Here is a 26,863-nt window from a genome sequence, read left to right as displayed (position 1 = left end):
TCATGAGACGTCTGTACGCCTGTACTCTAAAACTGCTATTTAGTGGTGAGCATGGCATAACCTACAGACACTCTGAATCATGATGTACACCTGAAACTAATATAACACTGTGTCAACTATACACAAATAGAAAATTTTTTTAAACCCTACCATTTATATAAAAGAGAAACCAGCCATTTCCCAAAAGGTATTACTAATGACAGAGTAAAATCATCAGGAACCCAAATAGATATCATATACTATAGAGCAGATTTCTGAAACCATGGTACAGACCTCTAAAAAAAGTGCTCCCTTCACATTTAAGCAGAGGAAACTGTCACACTGGTCTCCAAAAAGCTGGGTCTTGCACACTTACACAGGCCGACCTATTAAAGTCAGAAGCTCACAGATACCCTATATGTAACCTGATTATCACTGATAGCCAAATAGAAAACCAAGCCTCAAAATGTGATCACCTGAATATAGCTTAACAATAGATATTAGAAAAATGTTTACTAGGTGTTTCTAGTATTTCTTCAGATAGTGTCACGTATACATTTGAAAAAAGAGACTGGCAACAACATCAAAAGTATACTCAATAGACCTTACTCTATTTAACCAATCCTAAGAGATGTAAATGGATGCCTCACTCCGGTTCTCATTAAAGGGCTGCATTTCTCCAAATATCTACATCTAGAGATAAAGGATAAGCTGAGAAGTGCTTAAGCTATTATCTGGCCCGTCAGTACTTTTGATACTTGTTTTACCCAATCTGGAACAGCATGAATAACTGGAGATATGGTTTATAACCTAGATGAACTCTAAATATGGCTGGGGAGAAGTCATTTAAGTGAAGAATAAGCTTTTAGTCCAGAGAACCTTTGAAATGTAGATTGTCAGTAAGCCAAGGTATTTAGTTTAGTTTCTTTCTTTAAAAAAATAAATAAATAAAATAAGGACATGGCCTTCCAGTGATACAATTTCCCATTATTTTAAAAGAAGTATTCTTTTTTTTTTTTAAATTGAAGTATAGTTGACATACAATATGATATTAGTTTCAGGTGTACAACATGAAAGAAGTATCCTTTACAGCATAATATCCAAAACAGTAGAGAAGAAATAATCTAGACTGCTTTAATGCATAAATCAAGTAATTCCATATACTCTTCCTTTTTTTTTTTTTTTTAAAGATTTTATTTATTTATTTGACAGAGAGAGAGAGACAGTGAGAGAGGGAACACAAGCAGGGGGAGTGGGAGAGGGAGAAGCAGGCTCCCCGCTGAGCAGGGAGCCCGATGCGGAGCTCGATCCCAGGACTCTGGGATCATGACCTGAGCTGAAGACAGACGCTTAACGACTGAGCCACCCAGGTGCCCCTACTCTTCCTACTTTGACCATATTCTTCATCTGCGAATTGGCAACAAGACTCATTTGTGAGCTCATGCAAGGTTTTCACCTTTAAACCTTTAAGGAAACTGCAGTAATAATTCCACTGTAAAGAAAAATTTGTTCCCAATAGTTCATGAATATTTATACAATCCCATATAGGCTTCTGAAAGAAAACTGCTTATTAATAGTCTACGACCTTTTTTGAACTATTTGAAAAGTGCAGAACTATTTTCTCTATCTTCCCTACTTGCCTCATGGTGAGAATTGTCTCAAGAGTTGTAAACAGCCACCCATTCCCACACATCCGAAGAGCCACCACCTACAGAATCTCATTCAAATTAGCCTGAGGTGGAACTCTAACATCAGTGTTTTTAGGCAATTCTAAGGTGCAGCCAGGGTTGAGAATCAGTGCCCTAGAACCACTGTCCTAGACCTACTAACTGTGAAACAGGGTATGGGAGCTAAGGAATCTGTATGATCACCAAGTCATTTTAGTTTAGCCAAAATAATCATAGGCAATAATATTTTACCTCCTCAAGTATAGTGATTTGGAACTAACCATTATGAGGATAACTGGAAATGGGATGCAAAGTCATTGTAGGTAAAACGATAATGTGGAAACCAGCGGAAGAATATTAGTTAAGAAACTCTATTCAGTAAGTGGATTCTAAACTTCTATATATGCACATACGGACTACAGGGATCTAAAAAGGATCTCCTCCTCAAGAGATATGTATAGCATGAACTCGGGAGGGTGGGGAGGGATTAAAGAAATAGAGCAGAATTAAAATAGATCTAAGGGGTGCCTGGTTGGCTCATTCGGTGGAGCATGCAACTCTTGATCTTGGGGTTGTGAGCTCAAGCCCCACGTTGGGTGCAGATTACTTAAAAATTAAAAATTCTTTTAAAAAAAACCCATATACATATGAAGAACATATTAAGTTTGCATGGCAGGCTCATAAAAAGTATCTTTATAATTAAAAAAATTAGAACAGTAATACACATTCCTTTGTAGATATTTTGATATATATCCTTTCAGATTTTTATATATACTTCTATTTTTATTAAATATGTTATAAGCTTCTCATTTATATCATTAACATGATTATATACAGACATTATCTACATAACAGGTGGTATAATACAATGATTAAGGACACAGCTCTGGAACCAGACAATCTGGTTTTAATCCCAACTCCTGCATTAACTAGCTACCTCACCCTCGGCAAAATGCTATGGATGAGAGTTAGATGAAACCTTGATACAGATCCAGGAAATTTATATACTTTCCTTAAGACAAACCGCTAGAGGTGAAATTACTGAGCCAAAGGCTATGAATGTTAAGGCTTCAAAACGGCCTCCAGGGAGGCTATTTCACTACACACTGAGGAGGCACATAACTGTAGTAGGCTATTAACTTTGGTTACCTGCAATAAATCATGCTTTCTGTATCCTTTCCCTCATCGACTTGGCCATGTAACCGCCTCTGATGAATGGCATATCAGTTAAGTATTTGTGAACTGAGGCTTGTCCTCTTGGAACATCTGTTCACAGAAAGACACTCTCTCTTGGAACCCAGACACTATTCTGTTAGAAGTCTAGCTATCCACATGAAAGAAAACTCAGGACTTGATCAACAGCCCCAGCTGAACTCCCAGTTGGTGCCAGCACCAACTTGCCAGCCAGCCATATGACTGAATCATCTTGGAAATAAATCCTCCAGCCCGTCAAGGTGCTCCAGCAGAGATCAGGGAAACAGAGAGAAGCTGTTCCTTCTAAGACCTGACCAAACTGCAGAATTGTGATAAAGTGAATGTCAGCTGTTTTAAGCCACCAACTTTTGGGGTTGTCTATTACACAGTAACAGGTAACTGAATCAGTAACCTGACTTTGGTAGAATTATGTTAAACAAGAAGCATACTGAGAGGACAGTATTTCATATATAAAAACGTGGTACCTAGTAAGTATATAGACTTCTTTTTTTTTAACCCTTTGCTGTTAACTTTTTTGCTTATTAGCTCTTGACTATGTTCTGAGCAGCTGAGGTTCCCAGAAAAATCTTAAAAAAGTTCATTGATTATAGATTATTCAATTACGGAAGTGTTCTTCCATAATTTAAGCAGGTGATAAGATGAACTGAATTTTTTTTCTTTTTTTAAAGATTTTATTTATTTATTTGAGAGAGAATGAGAGAGAGAGAGAGAGAGAGAGAGCGCATGAGAGGGGGGAGGGTCAGAGGGAGAAGCAGACTCCCCGCCGAGCAGGGAGCCCAATGTGGTACTTGATCCCAGGACTCCAGGATCATGACCCGAGCCAAAGGCAGTTGTTTAACCAACTGAGCCACCCAGGCACCCAAACTGAAATTCTTCTACTCTAAACAAAAGCAAGGTCCTAAAATAAGTTGTAATTTAAGATTAAGTTGCTTTCTCTGCATTAACTTGATAAACCTCTAAGAACAGAGTATGAAATAATTTGCCACCTACATTATAAAAGAATTACACTGAGGTGTTTCTTCAAAGAATGAAATATTACCTGGAACATGAAAACAGGTATTTAATGAGTCTTAATTCTTGAAGACACGAGTGATGCTTATGTTAATAAACCCTTTCTCTTGTGAAGAGTGATTAGCTATAATAAGACCAACTAGACAATGATATTAAATACTATATACATGCATGCTTTAAATTTAGAGACTGACAGCAGTATCATTATAATACTTTATTCCTTCCATAAAGCCCCACAAAGAGTGATTATTGTTCTTATAACCCAAAAGTACTCAAATCACTAACACAAAATCCTTTTATTAGAAACAGTTAACTCTCTTAAGAACCCTCATAATACATCATTGGAAAAAGCACAGGTCACAAGAGTTGTAACTTGTCATCAAAGATTTCAATACAGGGCGCCTGGGTGGCTCAGTCAGTTAAGTGTCTGCCTTCGGCTCAGGTCATGATCCCGGAGTTCCAGGATCAGGTCCCACATCGCTCATTCTCTCTTTCTCTCTCTCAAATAAATAAAATCTTAAAAAAAAAAAGAAGATTTCAATACATTAATAATTAAGTCAGTATAAGCCAAAAAATTTCTTGCCAGCATACTCTCTTTAACTGTTAGGTATTATCAGTGTTTGTGGTGGGGCTGGGTTCTGTCCCTCAAAATTTAAGTTCATTTCTGAGTACTTAATCTAGCCTCTTTTCTCCTCATACTTTCCTTCTCTTGCTCTCTCCTCTGAGTTGTAAAGTTTGTAAGAAAAGGAAATCATTCCAGATCCTTCACCTCTAGCCCCCAAACTATTTGGAAGTGTGGTAAATATTTTAAGTCATGACACTTATAAATATTAATTATGGAGTCTCATAAGCCACTGATGTTACTTATAATGTGAAGAACTATACAGAATAAAAGTATTAATTGAGAATCTACCACAAACACTGACTAAATACATGGACATGGCCCCTGATTAGCAGACTTTATATAGACAAGGATAGATAAGGGTAAGGAGAAAGAAATTAAGGATACTAGAATACCATGGGGCAAGTTTCTGTAAGACTACACAATCTTGGGAGTACATTATTATGATAAAGACATGTATGTACAACCTTTTAGGCTTAGAGGCTTTAGGACTAAAAATTTTTCTGAGGCACCTGGGTGGCTCAGTAGGTTGAGCATTCGACTCTTGGGTTCTGCTCAGGTCCTAATCTCAGGGTGCTGGGATCAAGCCCTGCATCAGGCTCTGTGCTAAGCGGGGAGTCTGCTTCTCTCTCTCTCTCCCTCTGCCCTTCCTCGGCTCTCGCTGTCTCTATAAAACAAATAAATAAATCTTTTAAAAAATGTTACTTTCCTTCTCTAAATCTCAGTTACATCATCTTTAAAATGAAGATACTACCATTTACATCAATAATTAAAGAGGAACTATTATTACTTCACACATATTATCACTTCCTGGGTATCGAGTGTAGGGCAAATACCATGCCACATTTATCTTTTTTTTCAAATTTTTAGTTAAATTCTAGTTAGGTAACATACAGTGCAATATTGGTTTCAGGAGTAGAATTCAGTGATTCATCATTTACATACAACACCCAGTGCTCATCATAACAAGTGCCCTCCTTAATACCCATCAACATTTAGCCCATCCCCCACCCACCTCCCTCCAACAACCCTCAGTTTGTTCTCTATTTTTAAGAGTCTCTTATGGGGGGCGCCTGGGTGGCTCAGTTGTTAGGCATCTGCCTTCAGCTCAGGTCATGATCCCAGGGTCCTGGGATCGAGCCCCACATCAGGCTCCCTGCTCAGCGGGAGGCCTGCTCCTCCCTCTCTCACTCCCCCTGCTTGTGTTCCTTCTCTCGCTGTCTCTTGCCAAATAAATAAATAAAATCTTTAAAAAAAGAGTCTCTTATGGTTTGTTTCCCTCTCTCTTTTTTTTGTCCCCTTCCCGTATGTTCATCTGCTTTGTTTCTTAAATTCCACATGAGTGAAATCACATGGTATTTGTCTTCTTCTATCTGACTTATTTTGCTTAGCATAATACATTCTAGCTCCATCCACATAACTGCAAATGGCAAGATTTCATTCTTTTTGATGGCTAAGTAATATTCCAGTGTGTATGTGTGTTCGCTTGTGCGCACATGTGCACACACACAAACACACACACACCACTTCTTTATCCAGTCATCAGTCGATGGATATTGGGGCTCTCTCCATAGTTTGGCTGTTGCTGATAATGCTGTTATAAACATCGGGATACATGTACCCCTTCAAATCAGTATTTTTGTATCCTTTGGGTAAATACCTAGTAGTGCGTTTACTAGATCATAGAGTAGTTTCTATTTTTAACTTTTTGAGGAACCTCCATACTGTTCTCCAGAGTGGCTGCACCAGCTTGCATTCCCACCAACAGTGCAAGAGGGTTCCCCTTTCTCTGCATCTTTGCCAGTACCTATTGTTTCCTGTGTTGTTAATTTTAGCCATTCTGACAGGTGTTAGGTGGCATCTCAACGTGGTTTTGATTTGTATTTCCCTGATGATGAGTGATGTTCACCATCTTTTCATGTGTCTGTTAGCCATCTGGATGTCTTCTTTGGAAAAGTGTCTATTCATGTCTTCTGCCCATTTCTTAACTGGATTATTTGTGTTTTTTGGGTGTTGAGTTTGGTAAGTTCTTTATATATTTTGGATACTAACCCTTATCAGACATGTCATTTGCAAGTGTCTTCTCCCATTCCATAGGCTAGCTTTTAGTTTTGTTGATTGCTTCCTTCACTGTGCAGAAGCTTTTATCTTGATGAAGTCCCAACAGTTCATTTTTGCTTTTGTTTCCCTTGCCTCAGGAGACATATCTAGAAACAACTACTATGTGCAAGAAGTTAAGTAATATTTGATCAAGAGGTCTTAAAAAACATTTAAACATTGCATAAAAAGTGCTTCTGAGCACACATAAATTAACATTAAAAGCACAGTAATATTAGTAAGATCTCTTCAAAATATAAAACCTCAAAAAAAGGTAGAATGCAAAACGGTAAGTTTTGGGGGGAGTGAGAAGAGGGAGAAGCAGGCCTCCCGCTGAGCAGTGGGAGCTGCTGGAATGGTGAAGAGCTAAGCAAAACCTCTCCCACCTCTCCCCCCAAATCAATGATAAAACTAGACAAACATTTCAAAAACAACCATATCAGGATTCTGAAAATTGGCTGAAGACATATAACAAATCGAAAAGCATTTATTTAAGAAAAAATCATGAACCTCAGGTAAGAGCGCAAGTCTGTGGTGTTTTAACCATCACCCACCAGCTCCATCAATGGTAGTTTTACCAGTGTGGGGCAAAACCAGCACCATCACTGCCAGAGGGGGATAACTGATTAAGAGAAGAATGCAGAAAAATTCCATATGCAGGGGGTACTGTTGAGAAGAACAGTGATCTTGGTGGCAAACAATGGGGAAGGCCAATATTGCATCAGCCAATGGTTCCAAGATTGACTAGGGCAAGAAACAAATGAATATACTTGACGGAAATTTAGCAGAGATGTCCCAAGAATGGCACAACCATGACGGACCTTAATACGTTATCCTGGTGGTCTGAAAGGCTCTGTGCTTGCACAAAGCGGCATGCAGGCTTAGGAAAGACTGGCAAGGACCCTACTTATCTCTGGCTGTGAGGTCTTTCACAGATACAGAAGAATCATGGACATGAGAAGACTTGGCACAAAGTAGAAGTTGGAACTTATAAATTGCCTATGCTTTGAATTCATTCCCCAACCTACATACAAATTCATTGTCTAAGGGCAGAAGCCTTATGGCTCAAGGTGCTTATGCAGAACCTCTGACCAAGTCACTGGCTAACCACTAAGCTATGCTGATCCAAGGCTGACCCCTAGGAAACCAGGCTTAAAAAACAAACAAGAATTGGGGGGAAAAAAATCAGAGATACTGGCAACAGCACACTACAGACTTTGTGCAGGCAGGTCCTTAAAAAAAAATATAGAAATAGACCCCCTCCCGTGTGGGAGAGGTGGGAGATGATATAATTCATGAGTCTCTAAAATATATTATCTAGGGGCGCCTGGGTGGCTCAGTCGTTAAGCGTCTGCCTTCGGCTCAGGTCATGATCCCAGGGTCCTGGGATCGAGCCCCGCATCAGGCTCCCTGCTCCGTGGGAGGCCTGCTTCTCCCTCTCCCACTCCCCCTGCTTGTGTTTCCTCTCTCGTTATGTCTCTCTCTGTCAAATAAATAAAATCTTTAAAAAATAATAATAAAATAAAATAAAATATATTATCTAAGGGGCGCCTAGGTGGCTCAGTTGGTTAAGTGTCTGACTTCTGCTTGGGTCATGATCTCAGGGTCCCGGGATTGAGCCCTGACTTGGGCTCTGTGCTCAGAGGGGAGTCTGCTTCTCCCTCTCCCTCTGCCCCTCCCCCCTGTTTGTGCTTGCTCACGCTCTCAAATAAATATTTAAAAAATAAATAAAAATATATTGTCTAAAATGTTCAAACAAAATAAAAGGTTCAGCTTAAAAAAAAAGTATTACGAAACACGCAGAGAAACAGGAAAGCGTATTCTATACACAGGGAAAAAACAACTGTTTTCAATAGAAACTATCTCTGAAGAGGTTCAGCTGCTGAACTTAGCTGACAAGGATTTCAAAGTAGCTATTATAATAAATATGTTCAAGTAACTAAAAGAAACCACGCTTAAAGGAAAGTATGGCTTGAAGAAAACCATTCAAGGAAAGTATGATGACAATGACTCAATGAATAGAGCATCTCAACAAAAGAGATTATAAAGAAGACCCAAGTCTTCTGGAGTTGAAAAGTGTAATAACTGGGGCGCCTGGCTGGTTCAGTCAGTAGAGCATGCAACTCGTGATCTCAGGGTTGTTGAGTTCAAGCCCCAGGTTGAGTGTGGAGATTACTTAAAAATAAAATCTTAAAAAAGAGAGAGAGAGAGAAGTACAATAACTGCAATGAAAAATTCACTGGACGGGCTCAACAGATTTGAGGGGCAGACAAGAGGAATCAGCAAATGACGACAGATCAATAGAAATTGTTCATTCTGAAGAACAAAAAGAGAATAGAACAAACAGCCTCAGAAACCTGTGAGACTCCACCACAGGTACCAACATACAAGTAATGGGAGACTCACAATAAGAAGAAAAAAAAGAATAAATAATGGCTGAAGACTTCCCAAGTTTGATTAAAATCTTTATACTACACATCCAAGAAACTCCATGAATTCCAAGTAGGAGAAACATAAAGAGATCCATACCTACAAACATCATGGTCAAACTATTAAAAGCCAAAGACAACCAGAAAATCTTGAAAATGGTAAGAGACAAATGACTCACCACATATAGGGAGACACACAATAAAATTAACAGCTGACTCCTCCCCTTAAACAACAGACACTAGGAAGCATTGGAATATTCAGAAGGCTGAAAGAAGATACAACAAAGTCTATATTCAGTGGTAGAGAGAAATCTGATATGCACCTCCCCCCCAATTCCCATCCCTGGTATACACACCTCCCATATGAGTGTGGGAGAGGCCTACGAATACGATGGATGTCACTTTCATGACTGAGTTACATTATATGGCAAAGATGAAGGACTTCTGCAGATAAGGTTAATCAGTCTTTAGAGTTCATCAAAAGAGATTTTTTAGTGGACTTGACTTAATCAGGTGAGTCCCTTAAAAAGAGGACTTCAGGCCACTATAAATTTTACAGCTATAAGAAAATGAATTCGGGGGCACCTGGGTGGCTCAGTCGTTAAGCGTCTGCCTTCGGCTCAGGTCATGGTCCCAGGGTCCTGGGATCGAGCCCCACATCAGGCTCCCTGCTCTGCGGGAAGCCTGCTTCTCCCTCTCCCACTCCCCCTGCTTGTGTTCCCTCTCTCACTATGTCTCTATCAAATAAATAAATAAAATCTTAAAAAAAAAAAAGAAAAAGAAAATGAATTCTCCCAACAACCATGTAAGCCTGAAAAGAATCCCAGGCCTCACATGAGACCACAACACTGATCAAACCTTGACTGTAGATCTTAAGATCCAAGCAAAGGGCCAAGCTAAGCCAAACTCAGGTTTCTGACTTAAAGAAACTGGTGAGGCAGTACTTTAAGGTGCTATATTTATGATAATTTTTAATGCAGTAACAGAAAACTAATAGATCCAGCAAAACCATCCTTCAAAAATAAAGAGAAGGGGCACCTGGGTGGCTCAGTCAGTTAAGCGTCCAACTCTTGATCTCAGCTCAGGTACTGATCTCAGGGCTGTGAGTTCAAGCCCCACACTGGGCTCCAGACTGGGTATGGACCCTACTTAATAAATACATACATATATATGTGCGTGTGTGTGTGTGTGTGTGTGTGTGTGTGTGTGTGTGTGTGTATGAAATAAGCCATTCCCAGATGAACGAAGACTATAAGAATTTATAGTAAGCAGATCTGCCTTACAAGAAATACTAAAGAAAGCCCTTCAGGGGTGCCTGCATGGCTCAGTCGGTTAAGCTGAAGGCCATGATCCTAGGGTCCTGAGATCAAGCCCCACGTTGGGCTCCCTGCTCAGTGGGGAGGCTGCTTCTCCCTCTCGTCCCTGCTCGTGCTCTAACTCTGCCTTTCTCTCTCAAATAAATGAAAATCTTTAAGAAAAAAGAAAGAAAGATTAAGAGAAAGAAAAGAAGGAAAGGGAGAGAAGGAAGGAAGGAAGGCAGGCAGGGAGGGAGGGAGGGAGGGAAAGAAAGCCCTTCAGGCTCAAAAGAAATAACAACAGATGGTTACTGGGATCCACATGAAGAAATAAACCTCTATTGTTACCTCTGTACGATGTAAAGATATAATACACATGACAATATAAAACAAAGGAAGGGGGAGGAACTGGATGTATTTGGAGCAAAGCTTATATATTTTACTAGAATTAAGTTAGCATTAAAGTGAATTACACCGTGAAAGGCTGAGTCATCGTCATTCCTAGATCAAACACTAATAATCTTAAGAAGAATTTTAAAAGGTCTTAGGAATTAAAATGGTATGCTAAAAAATATCTATTTAATGAAAAAAGCAATAAAGGAGGAATAGAAAAACAAAAATGAGATATAATAAATAAGTATTAAGAAGTGCACTTGTGGGGGGGTGCCTGGGTGGCTCAGTCGTTAAGCGTCTGCCTTCGGCTCAGGCCGAGCCCCCCATCGGGCTCCCTGGTCAGCGAGAAGCCTGCTTCTCCCTCTCCCACTCCACCTGCTTGTGTTCCCTCTCTCGCTATATCTCTCTGTGTCAAATAAATAAATAAAATCTTAAAAAAAAAAAATGCACTTGTGGGGCACCTGGGTGGCTCAGCTGGTTAAGCATCCGACTCTTGATTTTGGCTCAGGTGATGATCTCAGGGTTGTGAGACTGAGCCCTGCCCTTGGCATGGAGCCTGTCTGAGATTCGCTCTCCCTCTCCCCCTCTGCCCCTCCTGCCCAGCTCATGCTTTCTCTCTCTCAAAAAAGCAAAAAAATAAAAAGGGGCACCTGGGTAACACAGTTAAAAATCTGACTCCTGGTTTTGGCTCAGTTCGTGATCTCACGGTTGTGAGATCAAGCCCTGTGTTGGGCTCTGCACTCAGCATGGAGTCAGCTTGAGAGTCTCCTTCCCTCTCCCTATTCCCATTCCGCTTGTGTGCACTCTCGCTCTAAAATAAATAAGTAAAATAAATAAATAAGTAAATCTTTAAAATAAATAAGTGAAGTAAAATTAAAAAGAAGTGCACTTGTGATGAGCACTGGATGATGTATGGAATTGCTGAATCACAATACTGTACACCTGAAACTAATATAACACTGTATATTAACTGAAATTAAAATAAAAACTTAAAAAAAGAAAAAAGTATCAAATGGCAGAAATAAATCCATCACACCAATAATTTCATTAAATATAAAACAAACCTTCAATCAAAAGACAGAGCTTGTCAGCCTGGATTTAAAAAAAAGGTACCATTCATTACATCCTGTCCACAAGACACACATTTAACATTCAAAAACAAAAACAGGTTAAAAGTGAAAGGATGGAAAATGATATAGCCTACAAGTAACTACAAAAATGCTGGAGTGACTATATTAATAATAGATAAAAGACTTTAAAAATTTTTTTAAAAAAGATTTTATTTTTGGAGAGTGAGAGAGGGCATGTGCAAGTAGGGGGAGGGGCAGAGGGGGAAAAAGGGAGCGGGAGAGAGAATCCGAAGCGGACTCTGTGCTAAGCATAGGGCTCGATCCCACAACCTGGAGATCATAACCTGAGATGAAACCAAGAGTCAGTTGCTTAACCAACTGAGCCACCCTGACACCTCTAAAACAGACTTTAAGACAAGATAAATGGGTAAGGACTGAGATTCTTGTTAAAAGGTCATGAAGAACTGCTTTCCTCCCCTGCTTTGGTTAACTTGAAAGAAAAGATTATATTAACTTAACTGCTCCTCCTCCATTATTTGTGTTTCCATGTTTTTTTATAGTGATACAACACACATAACAGAAAATTTACCATTTTATGTTACAGAGTATACATTTTTAAGTGTACAGAACTCTGAAGTATTAAGTACATTTATACTGTTGTGCAACCATCACTACCATCCATTGTCATGTTTAAATAATATAAGAGATTCTATAGAGTTTTGACTTTTCCTTAAGAACGTTTCAATGACAGGGGCGCCTGGGTGGCTCAGTCGTTAAGCGCCTGCCTTCGGCTCAGGTCATGATCCCAGTGTCCTGGGATCGAGCCCCGCATCAGGCTCCCTGCTTGGCGGGAAGCCTGCTTCTCCCTCTCCCACTCCCCCTGCTTGTGTTCTCTCTCTTGCTGTGTCTCTCTCTGTCAAATAAATAAAAAAAAAAAATCTTTAAAAAAAAAGAACGTTTCAATGACATATCAAGAGAGTTTGGGAGAAAAAAATGCAAGTCTGGTAATGTATGTCAGAAAACCATTTACTGAAATCAGTACTTTCTTTTCTCTTTTTTTAAAGTAACCTGTACCCCCAATGTGGGGCTCAAACTCACAATCCTGAGATCAAGAGTCACATGCTCTATCGACTGAGCCAGTCAGGCACCTCCTTCTCTTTTCTGATAGTGCAATAGAAAGCTAGAGGCAACTCAGTAATTAAATAATAGCAACAGCTAATATTATATAAATGAGATAGAATTTTTTTTTTTTTTAAGTAGGCTCCAGGCCCAGTATGGAGCCTAATGAGGGGCCTGAACTCACAACCCTGAGATCTGAGCTGGGATCAAGAGTCAGACACTTAACTGACTGAGCCACCCAGGCATCCCAAATGAAATAGTATTTAAAGTCCATAACACTTAACATCATTTAATTCTCATGTAATCCTAAGGAAAACAGTTAACACTGTCATCTTTAGGATAGACAAAAGGTTCAGAGGGGTTAATTGTCCAAGGGCACTCAATTAATAGGCTGGGCAAACTGGGATATGAATTCAAGTTCATAATCTATGTGTTCTTAGACTATGTTAAACTATCTCCCAAAGAACAAAAACTTAATGGAGGTTCTAAAAGAATGGAGATCCACGCTATGTAAGCGGTCAATAGTTTTGCCCCTCTGCTACAACCTCCGCCCAGCGCGCCCTCACACATACAATACTCAAGTCTGCTGCCAGTTCTTTTCTACCGTCCCTGGGTAGGGAAAGACTGCCCCAGATGCTTCGGCCAATTTAAAGAGAAGTTTAGGGCGCCTGGGTGGCTCAGTTGGTTGAGCGACTGCCTTCGGCTCAGGTCATGATCCTGGAGTCCCGGGATCGAGTCCCACATCGGGTTCCCTGCTCAGCAGGGAGTCTGCTTCTCCCTCTGACCCTCCTCCCTCTCATGCTCTCTGTCTCTCATTCTCTCTCTCGCAAATAAATAAAATCTTTAAAAAAAAAAAAAAAAATAAAGAGAAGTTTAGCTTCCTTGAGAATGAAACTTGAATATGATAAACACAGCAGTCAAAACCCAACAAGAAAATGAAGTCTGTCATTGGGTAGGGGTAAGGAGCCCTACACAGGGACTGATAGAGGAGAGAAACAAAATGCAGTATCAGGGCAAGTGTACGAATTAATAGTAATAAATAATAGCAACTATAAATTAAAAGAACAAAATTTCTCTGCACATTCTGACACAGGATATAGAATTTCTGGCAATACTGATAGCAAAAAACTGCCAAGATGTCTCTGAAACCACATGATACTGATAAACTGTGCTCTTTCAATAAAGTCTGGTGAAACTAGGACAAACACTAATCAGAAACACAAGCCATCAAAAATTGCCAAAGAAAGTGTTGTAACAATTTAAACCATCTTTATAGCAAGGTGACTTGTTCAACAACCAAGAACTTAAGTTAGGAAGTTATAAAAATGGAAGTGCTCTAGGACATTTCAATGAATCTATAACTGAAGCTGTTTTTGTTTTGCAGCTTATTCAACCCTTTGCAGCCAACTGTGACTCCTCACCAACTTCAGGTGTTTACGAAAAGAATATATTAACGTGTAAACTGAGGGACAAAACCGATTTATCAAAGTGCTTTACAATCTAAATTTAATATCCACTGCTGAGTTGCTTTTAGTTTGCCTACATGAGAATTTAGACGTAAGACTTCAACATTTTAATCTAAGAGATTTTTCTGAGGCCTTTAAAAAGAATCCTTGAGGAAGTGGGGCAGAAAAGGATTTTGGGAAGCATTTCCTCTTCTACTGGCCACAGCAAGACCTATAAGAGACCCAACTTCATTGGAAAACAGGAAATTACTTCAGGGGCCTGAGCTAAATACCATGGGAAGGCCCAGTGCTCTAAACAGACCTGAAAGCAGCTATAACTGAAATCTGTCGGAACCACACATATTTTACATCTACCCGTATAGGACTGAAGAGAAGTAAGATTCTATACACTCTGAAAGGCACCATTTACTCTCATCCCAGTTCTCTTTGGTTAAGCTATAGTTTAACTATAGTTTACAAACTTGTGCTCAATTTCCCAATATAATAAAATTATCCTATAAAGGAAATACGTCGCTAACCTTTGACTGGATTAAGAAATTTTCTCTATCTTAATCAGCAGAGAACAGGCTGTGTGTCAGTGCATGGGAGTTTGGCCCAGAGGTAACAGTGAACAGACTGTGAGTGATCAATGACTGGAAACACAGTGAGATGGGGCAAAAAGGTTACAGAAACTCAAGAGAAAAAGCCCTATATACAATGGTCCCTTTATATATGACACATCCTGTAATTCAAGCCCAACTATCACTTATAATGAATTAAAGACAAGTCAAACAAGTCAACTCTAATTCTAAGGAAACAAATAGATGTCTGATAGTTTGAATCTAACACTTCAATTTAAATAGACTCATATGGCTAATGACTACTATATATTAGAACAGTTTTAGACAAAGGCATATCAGAAGTTCTAGAGAAAAGCAAATCAAAGAACATATTCCTTCTAAATAATCCACTGAACAGTATTCATAACTAATAGCCTACTCTAACCTATAAATCCTTTCTTAATTTATGAAAGTTTCACCAGATTTTATAATTAGAATCCTTCTTCTACAATGCTTCCTTAGTTTTAACATTCTTGAACTTTCTTCATACAGAAGTTCTGGGTGCCTTACGTATTTGATACATATATTTTATATACCTCATAGCCTTATAGGTTGCATTTTTAAAATCTATCCTGTCACAAATGGATCTGGATATTTTAAAAGAACAGACCGTTCCTGCTCACTATAAATAAATGCCTGAAGCTAACTGCAGGTTTCTTTCCAAAATAGAAACCAAGAAAAAAAAATTGTAACATCAAAAGAAATTGTGTAGTTATACATTTACTGCCTGAAATACTTAAATATATTTTAGACTTTGAGACCTAGAATCACAAGATGCAGAATTCAAAGTACTTTTCTCCTAATGTGTGCAATGAATGGAAGATACTATTGCTTCCAAGACCTTGCCTGGAATTATGGAGGGTCAGAGGCCTAATAATAAAGAATAACACCTTTTCTAAGTTAAATTTTAACCAAGAGCCAATAACCCACAGTATTCATCACACAGTACTCATAATTTTACATCTGCCTAGTCTCAGAAGTTGGCTCCCTCTCATACAAGAGCACCAGAGTACAACAGCAAGGATAAACGACTGTATCAGAGATTATGTGATTCTTTCTCCTATACTCAGTTTTTTAAAAAGATTGTATTTATTTATTTGAGAGGGAGAGAGCAAGCAAGAGCACAAGAGCAGGGGGAGGGAGAAGAAGACTCCCCGCTGAGCAGGGAGCCCAACATGGAGCTCAATACCAGGACCCTGGGATCTGAGCCGAAGGCAGATGCTCAACCATCTGAGCCACTCAAGTGCCCGGGAAATGATTTTTAGTACAGGGGTATGGTCATTCTTATTAATTTCCTATTGCTGCTGTAACAAATTATCACAAACTTAGTAGCTTAAAACACAAATTTATTGCCTTAAGTTTTGGAAGTCTTCCAATAAAACTACAAAAGCAGGAAAGCCCACAGCTTGCTCACTCCTGCTCTAGATCTATCAGTGTATTATTAATAATGTTCTCAGTGGGGTGCCTGGGTGGTCAGTCAGTTGGGCTTCTGACTCTTGATTTCAGCTCAGGTCATGATCTCAGGGCGGTGAGATCAAGCCCCGTGTCTGGTTCCGCACTCAGTAGGGAGTCTGCCTCTTCCTTTCTCTCTCCCTTTGCCCCTTCACCCGCTCATGCTCCCTCTCTCAAATAAATGAATCTTTAAAAAAATGTTCTCAGTTACACAATATGGGGAGATCTCTGGGTGTAAATTTATCTATTTAAGATTTTATTTATTTATTTGAGAGAGTACACTCACACAAGAGAGAGCTTAAGGGAGAGAGGGAGAAAATCTTCAGCAGACTCTGCACTGAGCACAGGGCTGGACACAGGGCTTGATCCCACAACCCTGAGATCATGATCTGAGCTGAAAGCAAGGGTCGGATGCTCAACAAACTGAGCTACCCAGGCACCCCTGGGTGTAAATTTAAATAAAGGCCTGACAATACATAATATATGCCTAGCCAACAAGACTTTTATCTACTTCTGTTTCTACTTCAAGATAATGAATAATGTCGGGCGCCTGGGTGGCTCAGTTGGTTAAGCGACTGCCTTCGGCTCAGGTCATGATCCTGGAGTCCCTGGATCGAGTCCCGCATCGGGCTCCCTGCTCGGCAGGGAGTCTGCTTCTCCCTCTGACCCTCCCCCCCTCATGTGCTTGCTCTCTCTCTCAAATAAATAAATTAAAAAAAAAAAAATCTTTAAAAAAAAAAAGATAATGAATAATGTCAAGGCAAGAGAGGAGTGAGATGCAAAGAACTGGACATAAGGAGGGGAGCTTTGAGACTCCTTTCTTCCTCTGTATGGATTAGAATTCCCAAATTTACTATGGAACAGAGAAACTCATCCCACAAGGCAAGAGTGGGAAAAAACATAAAGCAAACAATCTATAGGTAGCAGGTGTGGAAATAATTTAAGGAAAGCCAAGCAAACAGAGATGCTATATCAGTGATAAAAATTATTTTAAGTCTTCTATGATTCTCTGGTAAGAGACACTGAGCTCACTTATTTTGGTGGCTCAAATTATATACTCCTTCATTCGATACCATCAACTAAAATGCTGGTCCTAAGTAAAACTGCCTCCATAGTTTTAAACCGCCATTGAAAAAGAAAAAAATAAAAGATTAATCATGTATTTTCAACACCTCTAATCCAACCCCATACCCTATCAGATATGCCATGTCTTCATGATTGTCTCCTTTCTCAACTCACCAAAATTAATTTTCAGGAAGAAATCAAAGAAATCAAAACTCATTCATATTTAAAATTGTCAAAACTGGGGCATCTGGGTGGCTCAGTTGGTTAAGTGTCTGCCTTTGGCTCAGGTCGGGGTCCTGGGATTGAGCCCCGTGTAAGGCTCCCTGCTCAGGGGGGAGTTGGCTTATCCCTCCCCCTCTCGCACTGCTCCTTCCCCACCCCATGCTCACTCTTTCAAATAAAAAACCTTTAAAAAAAAAAGACTGTCAGAACTAATGAGAACTCAATTTCATTTCTTACAAATCAAATGACCTTTTTCTAAACTTTGAAATATCAGGCATCAGCAAAAAGTAAAGAATTAAGAGAGATGATCAGAATGTTGCTAAAGCCACACACCCTAGAAGGGCTGATCCCAATTACTTCTTTGCTATTGTGGTAAAGCAAAGAACTGTGCCTGTCCTTCCTTTCTTCACATGGTTGAAGATGTGACTAGATTTCCCAGCTTCCTTTGAGGAAAAGGGCAATGGGGCAGGAATATGTTTTCCCCTTGGCTAGAAGATGGATGTGATGCTGGCAGCTGAGAGTCAAGCCATGATACCAGCCCAGGCCTGCCTCTGAGACCTCTCATGTGAAAAATTAAACTCTATTCTTGAAGTCTCTGTGAGAACAGCCCAAACTGTATCCTAATGGATACCACCTTTCCTGAAAGTTACATCAAATGTCACATTTTACCGCCATGTCAAAATTCCTAGGTTCTAAATATTTCCTTAAGGAAGTAAAATTCTAGTTGAAAGCATTAAGTCATTTAATAAGAAATCAGTAAAAAGCAGTACCAAGATTACAGTATTGCTTTTCTTGGACACCATCTTTCTTATTTGATGTTAAAAAAACTGCTGGCTCTGGGGCGCCTGGGTGGCTCAGTTGTTATGCGTCTGCCTTCGGCTCAGGTCATGATCCCAGAGTCCTGGGATCGAGCCCCGCGTCGGGCTCCCTGCTCTGCGGGAAGCCTGCTTCTCCCTCTCCCACTCCCCCTGCTTGTGTTCTCTCTCTCACTGTGTATCTCTCTCTGTCAAATAAATAAACAAAATCTTTAAAAAATAAAAAAAATAAAAAAATAAAATCTTTAAAAAAAAAATTGCTGGCTCTGCTTACATGAAAGCAGCACAATATGGTAAAACATCAAAGTACCTAAAAACAGTTCAATTTTTTTTTTTTCTTTTTTGGTAAGCATGATTATGAAGGTGAAGACAGGGAAAATTTCTACTACAAAGAATCACCAAGACTGCTAAAAGTTAAACATTTTAGACTTTTCCACTTAAAAGGTACAGAGTGGCAATATTAACAAAATACAAGAATTTCTTTCTTGGGGCACCTGGGTGGCTCAGTCAGTTAAGCGTCCAACTCTTGATTTCAGCCGGGTCATGATCTCAGGGTTGTGAGATGAGCCCCACATCAGGCTCCGCCCTGGGTATGGAGGCCTGCTTAAGATTCTCTCTCTCCCGGGACACCTGAGTGGCTCAGTTGGTTAAGCGTCTGCCTTCGGCTCAGGTCATGATCCCAGGGTCCTGGGATTGAGCCCCGCATCAGGCTCCCTGCTCAGCAGGGAGTCAGCTTCTCCCTCTGCCCCTTCCCCTGCTTGTGCTCTCTCCCTCACTCGCTCTCTCAAAATAAAATAAATAAAATCTTAAAAATAAATAAACTACCATTTCCCAAATCCCAACCCTACCCAATGAAGTAAGAATCAAAATAGTTTCAAAAGCTCTCGAGGAGAATGTTCAGGACAGGCTCTGAAGGTCAGAAAATGTAGATTCAAATCCCAGTTTTGCCATTTAATACCCACGACTTTGGGCAAATTACTTAACCTTCCTAAACTTCATTCATTCATACTGTCCACTACGTACCAAGTGCAGCGCCAGGTGTTGAGTAAGAGTGATTATGACAGTCCCTGTCCTCTAGGAATTTATAGTGGAAGATACAGGAACTAAAGGAAGCCACAAACAAGCAAATAAATTTAATCCTTATAGGGCTACAAGGGTACACAGGAAGGAAATCCAGTCTAAATTCCATGGATCAGCAAAATCTCTAAAAAGATGATAGTAAGGGGGCGCCTGGGTGGCTCAGCCAGTTACACGTCTGCGTATAGCGCAGGTCATGATCTCAGGGTCCTGGGATTAAGCCCCGGGTAGGGCTCCCTGCTCAGCTGGGAGTCTGCTTCTCCCTCTGCCCCTCCCCACACTCGTTCTCTCTCTCTAATAAATAAATAAAATCTTTAAAAAAAAAAAAAGATGATAGTAAGGCTGAGTCCTGCAGGACAAGTAACAGTAGCCAGATGAGGCCACTAAAGGAAGACCGTTTTATTTTTTTTAAAGATTTTATTTTTTGGGGACGTTTGGGTGGCTCAGTCTGTTAAGCATCTACCTTCGGCTCAGGGATTGAGTCCTCCATCGGGCTCCTTGCTCAGTGGGGAGCCTGCTTCTCCCTCTGCCTGCCACTCCTCCTGCTTGTGCTCTCTTGCTCTCTCTCTTGACAAATAAATAAAAATCTTAAAAAAAAATAAATGAAAGACTTTCTGTTTTTAAGTAATCTCCATACCCAACGTGGGGCTCAAACTCACAACCCCAAGATCAAGTCATACTCTCCACCAACCAAGCTAGCCAGGCACCCCAGGAAGACTGTTTTTAATGGCGGAGGAAGTATGTAGACACAAGAGGCCTGGATAAAAGAGAATTCAGCTTATTCAGGAGATACAAGTAGTTTAAGAGAACTGGCACATAAAGTAAAAATGAGGGAGGGACAAGAGATGAGGATCAGATCAACAGGGACCCCAGCTTTTACAAAAGCAAAACAGGAATATTATCTATTCTCTTCAGTTACCTCAAAGATCATATTATATATATAGCAGTGCTCGCTTCAGCAGCACATATACTAAAATTGGAATGATACAGAGATTAGCATGGCCCCTGCACAAGGATGACATGCAAATTCATGAAGCGTTCCATATTTTTTATATATAAAGCACAGTGCCTTGAATAGAAGTAGTACTGAAGTGAAAAATCCCCTCTTTAGCTTCAACACGCAAAGAAAAAAAAGTTTGCCTTTTATAACATCACTAGCCAGCCACTCAACAACACGTTCTCTTCAGGTCATCTCATCAGAGCACAGAATTTAATAGCAAGCTCTTTGCAGCTGTTCATCTCTCCTGGGTGCATCTTACCCACTGTGCATTACTGAAGAGTCAACTCAGGTCTCAAGAGTACCAACTTGGGATTTCCTTCAAATGTTCAGACACCTGAGGGTGCCACCAAACTAGGCTGTAGACAACAAAGGTTTTAATGTCCTGTTTTAAATTAAGTGAACTGCAGCTGTGAAGCCATTCTGAACCAGGACCAGACTACTTCAAATCTAACCCTAGCTCTAACACTAGTCAGATAATTTACTTTGGGTGAGAGACAATCGTCTGTGCAGAACAATATAGAACAGTCCCTAATAACCCAATACAGCAGGACTACTTTTTAACTGTCACTGCCTCCCTCCCCAATCTTAAGGCATGGATGAGGTAAGAACAGAACCTTCAAAGGTAGTAACATGCCCATCCTTCAGGGAGATCCGGGAAGTCAGCTGTAGCTACCAGCAAAGATGTGTATCAGACAACATCTCATGGCCAGCTGATAAAGCTACCTCGATTCTGCGACATGTCCTTTGGCACGAAAACACCTTGATTCTTTAAAATATTATTTTGAAAAAATATATTTGGGCCCTTTAATAATATGTTCTTATAAATCCTGAAAGCAAGTCTAAGAATTAATTTATTTCTCAGTTTCCAATCTGGGTATTAATAACTTCCAATTTAAAATGAGAGGACTCTCCCAGAGTAAAATCACCAATACAGGTTTAGAATGGAAAACGGTTAAGATGTTACTTTTACTGATGATCTTTCCTGTCAAAATGTTTATCAAACTTGGGGCACCTGGATGGCACAGTCAGTTAAGCATCCACTTTTGATTTCGGCTCAGGTCCTGATTTCAGGGTCCTGGGATGGAGCCCTGCGTCAGGCTCTGGGTTCAGTGTGGAGTCTACCTGAGATTCTCTTCTCCCTCTGCTTCCACCCCCCAACCCCCCGCCAACACGCACGCACTCTCACTAAAATAAATAAATACAATCTTTAAAAAAAAAGTTTATCGGGACGTCTGGGTGGCTCAGTGGTTAAGCATCTATCTTCGGCTCAGGTCATGATCTCAGGGTCCTGGGATTGAGTCCCACATAGGGCTCTCTGCTCAGTGAGGATTCTGCTTTTCCCTCTCCTTTCTCCCTCTGTCCCTTCCCCTGCTCATGCTCCCTCTCTCAAATAAATAAAATCTTTAAAAAAAATGTTTATCAAACTTCAGTATTCAGCTTTATGTTTTAATAAGCCTCAATTTGGGGCGCCTGGGTGGCTCAGATGGTTAAGCGTCTGCCTTCGGCTCGGGTCATGATCCCAGGGTCCTGGGATCGAGCCCCGCATCGGGCTCCCTGCTCAAGTGGGGAGCCTGCTTCTCCCTCTCCCTCTGCCATTCTCTCCACTTGTGCTCTCTGGCTCTCTCTGTCAAATAAATAAATAAAATCTTTAAAAAAAAAAAAAAAAAAAAATAAGCCTCAATTTTAAAAGGCTACTTCTGTAACTATGTGAGGAGTTGAATGTTGGCTAATCTTATTAGGTAATCATTTCACAATATATGCACATAAAAAATCATTATGCTGTACACCTTAAATACATTATATATCAGTCATATCTCAATAAAACTGGAAAAAATAGGGGTGCCTGGGTGGCTCAGTCATTAAGCATTTGCCTTTGGCTCAGATCATGATCCCAGTGGGATCAAGCCCCGCACCGGGCTCCCTGCTCCGCGGGAAGCCTGCTTCTCCCTCTCCCACTCCCCCTGCTTGTGTTCCCTCTCTCACTGTGTCTCACTCTGTCAAATGAACAAATAAAATCTTAAAAAAAAAAAAAAACTGGAAAAAATACTAGTATAATCATCACAGGAAATGTGCTACCTTAAAATATGAAGTATTCTATTAAGTATTTTTGGGCTTAATATGAAATTTACCACCTTCCAAATGACATCACAACTTTCTACATGGAATCACACAAAATAATAAAAACTGAAAACAAACAAGTTCCTTGGTTAAATACTAAACAAGATGGCTTCTTTTATACTACATCTGCCTCAATGAAAGTATACTTCCATGCCAAGAAAATCTAACAATTTCAGTAACTCAACTGCATAGTAATACAGAAAATGTAGTTAGTTGATCACTGTCTTTTAAATTAGAACATATTGCTTTTAGAAAGAGGTAACTTTTGAAAGCTCAGTATGTACCAGTCAATTAGCTAAAGAGATTTATGTACATTATCTCATTTAGTCCTATGACGTAGGTGCTATTGTTAGCATACCTATTTTACAGAGGGGAAGTGGAGTTTAGATTGTGTACCTTACTCTGCTTATAAATGATAAACCTATTCATTGAATTCAGAGCTCAAGAAAGATCCTTAACTTCACTCCTGTTTGAAACAATTGTCTCTAGTTACAATAGATCTTAACTAACTTAAAATCCCCAGAAAATTAAGGTTACATTAGAGTACAAACTTCATAAACAGTGACTGAATTTCTCCTTTAAACTTCTCTTTAATATGCAAAAATAATTCTAGACCCTGAGCTTTCCTAAACCTTTCATCATTTATGGTGCTCTCTGCTGCACCTAGCCATTAGAACAATTTTTAAAAACATTAACACTGTACCAATTATTTTCAAAAGCCCAGAGATACTAATCAAGTGATCCTAATAGTCTTAAACACTACCCTCAAACCAAAAGATAAGTGGAGATTGGGAAACTTGCATTCTAAAGTGCCACTATCTAGATAAAATTGCTCTCTGAATTAGAGTAATTTCAATCAGATTCTATAAAAATTGAACATTTTTCTCAAGACCAGAATTAGAAAGTAACTATAAGATAGTTTAAGGGCCCAAACTCCACATGGCATTTCAATAGCCAAAGGCAGGCAATAGGGGCTAGGGAGAGAAGCAACAGTTTAGAAAGTAGTAATAAATAAAATTACAAAATGACTCACCTATTCATCTTGCTGGCCATTTTACCTTAACACAAGATTGTCATTACACTCAAAAATCATATGCTACTTAAATAAGACCTATTGTCCTACTATATGGTGTCCTGACTTTTAAATTAACACATTACATATTAAGAAAAACCCCAATGGCATTTCACGACCATTAGAAACTCAATTACACTTTTTTAGGATACCTGCATTTATGACTATAAACATCATTAACACACAAAAAAACTGGTTTATATAACACAAACCAATGCAGGTGCATACTTTGTTAATTCCATAACTTATTAACCACTCTTAAAAAGGATTCTTAAAAATGTAAATGATCATACCATAAACACTATTTTTAAAGTGTCACATCAGCTATGCAGTAATAAAGTATCAGATGTATTTTTTAAATAATTATACTAGAATGCATTTAATACAATGCACCCAGCAAGATAAACACAAAGTTATTAAATGGAGGAAGTGGAAGCAGGAGATTTTGCTTCAGTTGTATGACAGGAAGTAGTAGCTATGGAAGTTTAGAAACAGGAATACCAAGTTCTGTTTTAGCACAAGAAATAAAGGAAAACATGGTGGTGAATTAGGGTAAAAGAGGAAGTTCTTTTCAGTGAAAAATCTGCCATATATTTTAAAATCATTCCAAAAGTTAAAAAAAAAAAAAAAAAGGCCTTACTTTTTTACTAGGCTTATGTGGTAAAGTACTTCCGTAAGCATGCTGGAGCCTGGATTTTGCAATTTCACTATAACAAAACTGCTTATGGCTCACATGTTACACATCCATAGGGACACTAGGGTGACCTGGAACATAAACTTTAGTTTCACATCTTAAAGTTTGATTATTAAAAATCTTTTAGCAATACATGATACATTTTTTAAATGCATAAATTTCACAATTTCAATATACTTAACACTACTGAACTGTACACTTAAAAATAGTTGATGGTAGGGGCGCCTGGGTGGCTCAGCTGGTTAAGCGACTGCCTTCGGCTCAGGTCATGATCCTGGAGTCCCAAGATCAAGTCCCCCGCATCCCCCCGCATCGGTCTCCCTGCTCAGCAGGGAGCCTGCTTCTCCCTCTGACCCTCCCCCCCCAATGTGCTCTCGCTCTCTCATTCTCTCTCAAATAATAAAAATCTTAAAAAAAAAAAAAATGGTTGATGGTAAATTATAGGTTGTTTTTTAACCATACACACAAAAGATGCACAAGTTAATGAGAAATTACTCCATTTAAAAATTAATACTAACTTCTTACATAAAGTTCAATTACTGTAAAGTGAAATTATTACACTTAATTTTTAGTAAAATTTGTTGTCGTTTTTAACAGCTAGATTCGTTTCATGTGATTAATTTTTAAAGATACTTCCATACATGAGAAAGTTCTTTAATCCTGAACTACAGTGAAAGTGAAGTACTATTCTCAATTAGCATCTTTCAAATCATCTGAATTACTTATTGCTATCAAATACTAGTTACGAAATTATAAGTGTTTCTACTTTTCTACTTCAGCTGATTCCTTCATTCAGTTAAGTGCAAATCTCGAAATTAAGAGAGCAAGATCCCTAAATGAATAGGCTTTCTTAAAGCAGTTGTAGTTTTGGATTGTGAGGTAGACAACACTCGCCACACCTCAGGCTTTAGCACGATGGTGGCCCAGAATGCTAAGGTCAATCACTGGTCTCTCCAGGCTCAGCCCTGCCAAATTCGTCAGGCTTTTATGAACACCCACTAGATTCTGTTCCGAAAAATGTACAACCTAGGTCAGTTTGGTAGCTCGGGAAGGGCCTGGACCAACCATCCAGCTTGGCTCGGCCACCTCTGGGGAAAGTCTCCAGTTCAAGAAAACTGGGAAAACTTCAACTTTGCGCAAACCCCCTTCCTCAGTCACATCTAGCTCCCCTCCCAATGAAGCACTGTGTTCTCGAAAGATCTACACCTTTCCAACTCAAATGTCATTCCCAGATCAGCTGCTTGAGGGGCAAGCGGCGCTCATCCCACGCCCTCTTCTTCGAGCACCTTCTCCAAGTACCAGTGCTGGGCTCAGCTCACTCTGCAGCCCCCTTCCAAGCCCTAGAGGAAGAAGGGCCCTGGCCCAAGACCCCGCCCGTGGACAAGGCTGCCCGACCGAGTCAGCCCGCGGCTCCTGACCCGGGCGGCTGTAGCCGCCGGAGGGGATCAACTCGTGGGTCGGCTGGGGGAGACCACGGACGGCGGGAGGGGTCTCTCTGAAGGGGAGAAAGACGGCCTCACCTTGACCCTGATTTCGTAGGTGGTGAAGCGGCCCCGGCCGACCCCCACCGTCTGCGGGTTGCTCACATCGATCTCGAGGAAGTTGCTGGGTGGCCCGTAGGCATCATTCAGGTTCTGCGGCTTGGTGATCAGCCGCCGGGTGTCCGCCACGGTCTCCGCCATTTCTCTACTGCAGCCGCCGCCGCCGCCGCGGACTCCCTCCGCCCCCTCCGCGTTCCACCGACGCCGCCGCTGCTGCCCGCCGCGGGGACACCGGGCTCGCGCACAGCGGTCGAGGCGAACGAGCACGTAGGACGGGCGTTCTCCCCCGAGCGAAGCTCCTCCCTGCGTCTCTCCAGCTTCCGCCTCTTGTGCCTGGGCGAGAAACAGCTGACTCGCCGGGACGCCGCGCCCTGGGCCTGGGAGGCCCAGCTGAGGCCGCGGAGGGGGACTGCGGGTTAGGCGGTAGAGGAGCAGCGGCAGTCACGGGAGTTGTAGTCGTGAACAGGTTCCGGCCAGACTACAGCGCCCACAATGCACCGGGCGAGCCCATCGCCGCCTGGCTGAGGCCGAAGTGCTGCGGGACCTAGGGGTCTGGGGGTGGGCGCTTCCTGTCTTTCTGCCGCCGCCTTGGCCTGGAGCGGTGGGAGGAAACACGGAAATGGGCTTCGTGGCCTTGGGGGCTGCGGAAACAAAAGTTAAACGGCGAGATTTGGGGGATTTGCCCGCAATCGAAAAAAAACTCCCGCTAACTCTGCGTCAACCTACCAAATGTCTCACCGTGAACCACTGAAAATGCCTTTCTAGGTAACCATTAACGTGCCTCACATGATGAGTTTGACATCAACGTGACAGTTTGACCATTCGCGTGTCTGGATTGATAAATG

At 40.6% G+C, this 26,863-nt stretch overlaps 1 protein-coding gene and 1 non-coding gene across 2 annotated transcripts in view; one reads left to right on the top strand and one right to left on the bottom strand.

The window, feature by feature from the left end:
* SNX3 (sorting nexin 3) overlaps window positions 1–26,465 on the bottom strand; it is a 44,514-nt gene extending 18,049 nt beyond the window's left edge. Inside the window, exon 1 of the mRNA XM_032408124.1 lies at window positions 25,998–26,465. Within this exon, the coding sequence (XP_032264015.1) occupies window positions 25,998–26,159 (162 nt within the window). The 5' untranslated portion in view covers window positions 26,160–26,465. The remainder of the gene's footprint in view (window positions 1–25,997) is intronic.
* LOC116634845 lies at window positions 20,540–20,643 on the top strand. Its single transcript, XR_004300066.1, has one exon. It is a non-coding gene; the product is annotated as a U6 spliceosomal RNA (small nuclear RNA).
* Window positions 26,466–26,863: the final 398 nt, after the last annotated feature.

Source organism: Phoca vitulina, unplaced genomic scaffold (genome assembly GCF_004348235.1).
Source record: "Phoca vitulina isolate PV1807 unplaced genomic scaffold, GSC_HSeal_1.0 scaffold9, whole genome shotgun sequence".
NCBI classification, from domain to species: domain Eukaryota; kingdom Metazoa; phylum Chordata; class Mammalia; order Carnivora; family Phocidae; genus Phoca; species Phoca vitulina.
This window is presented reverse-complemented; position numbering and strand designations above follow the sequence as displayed.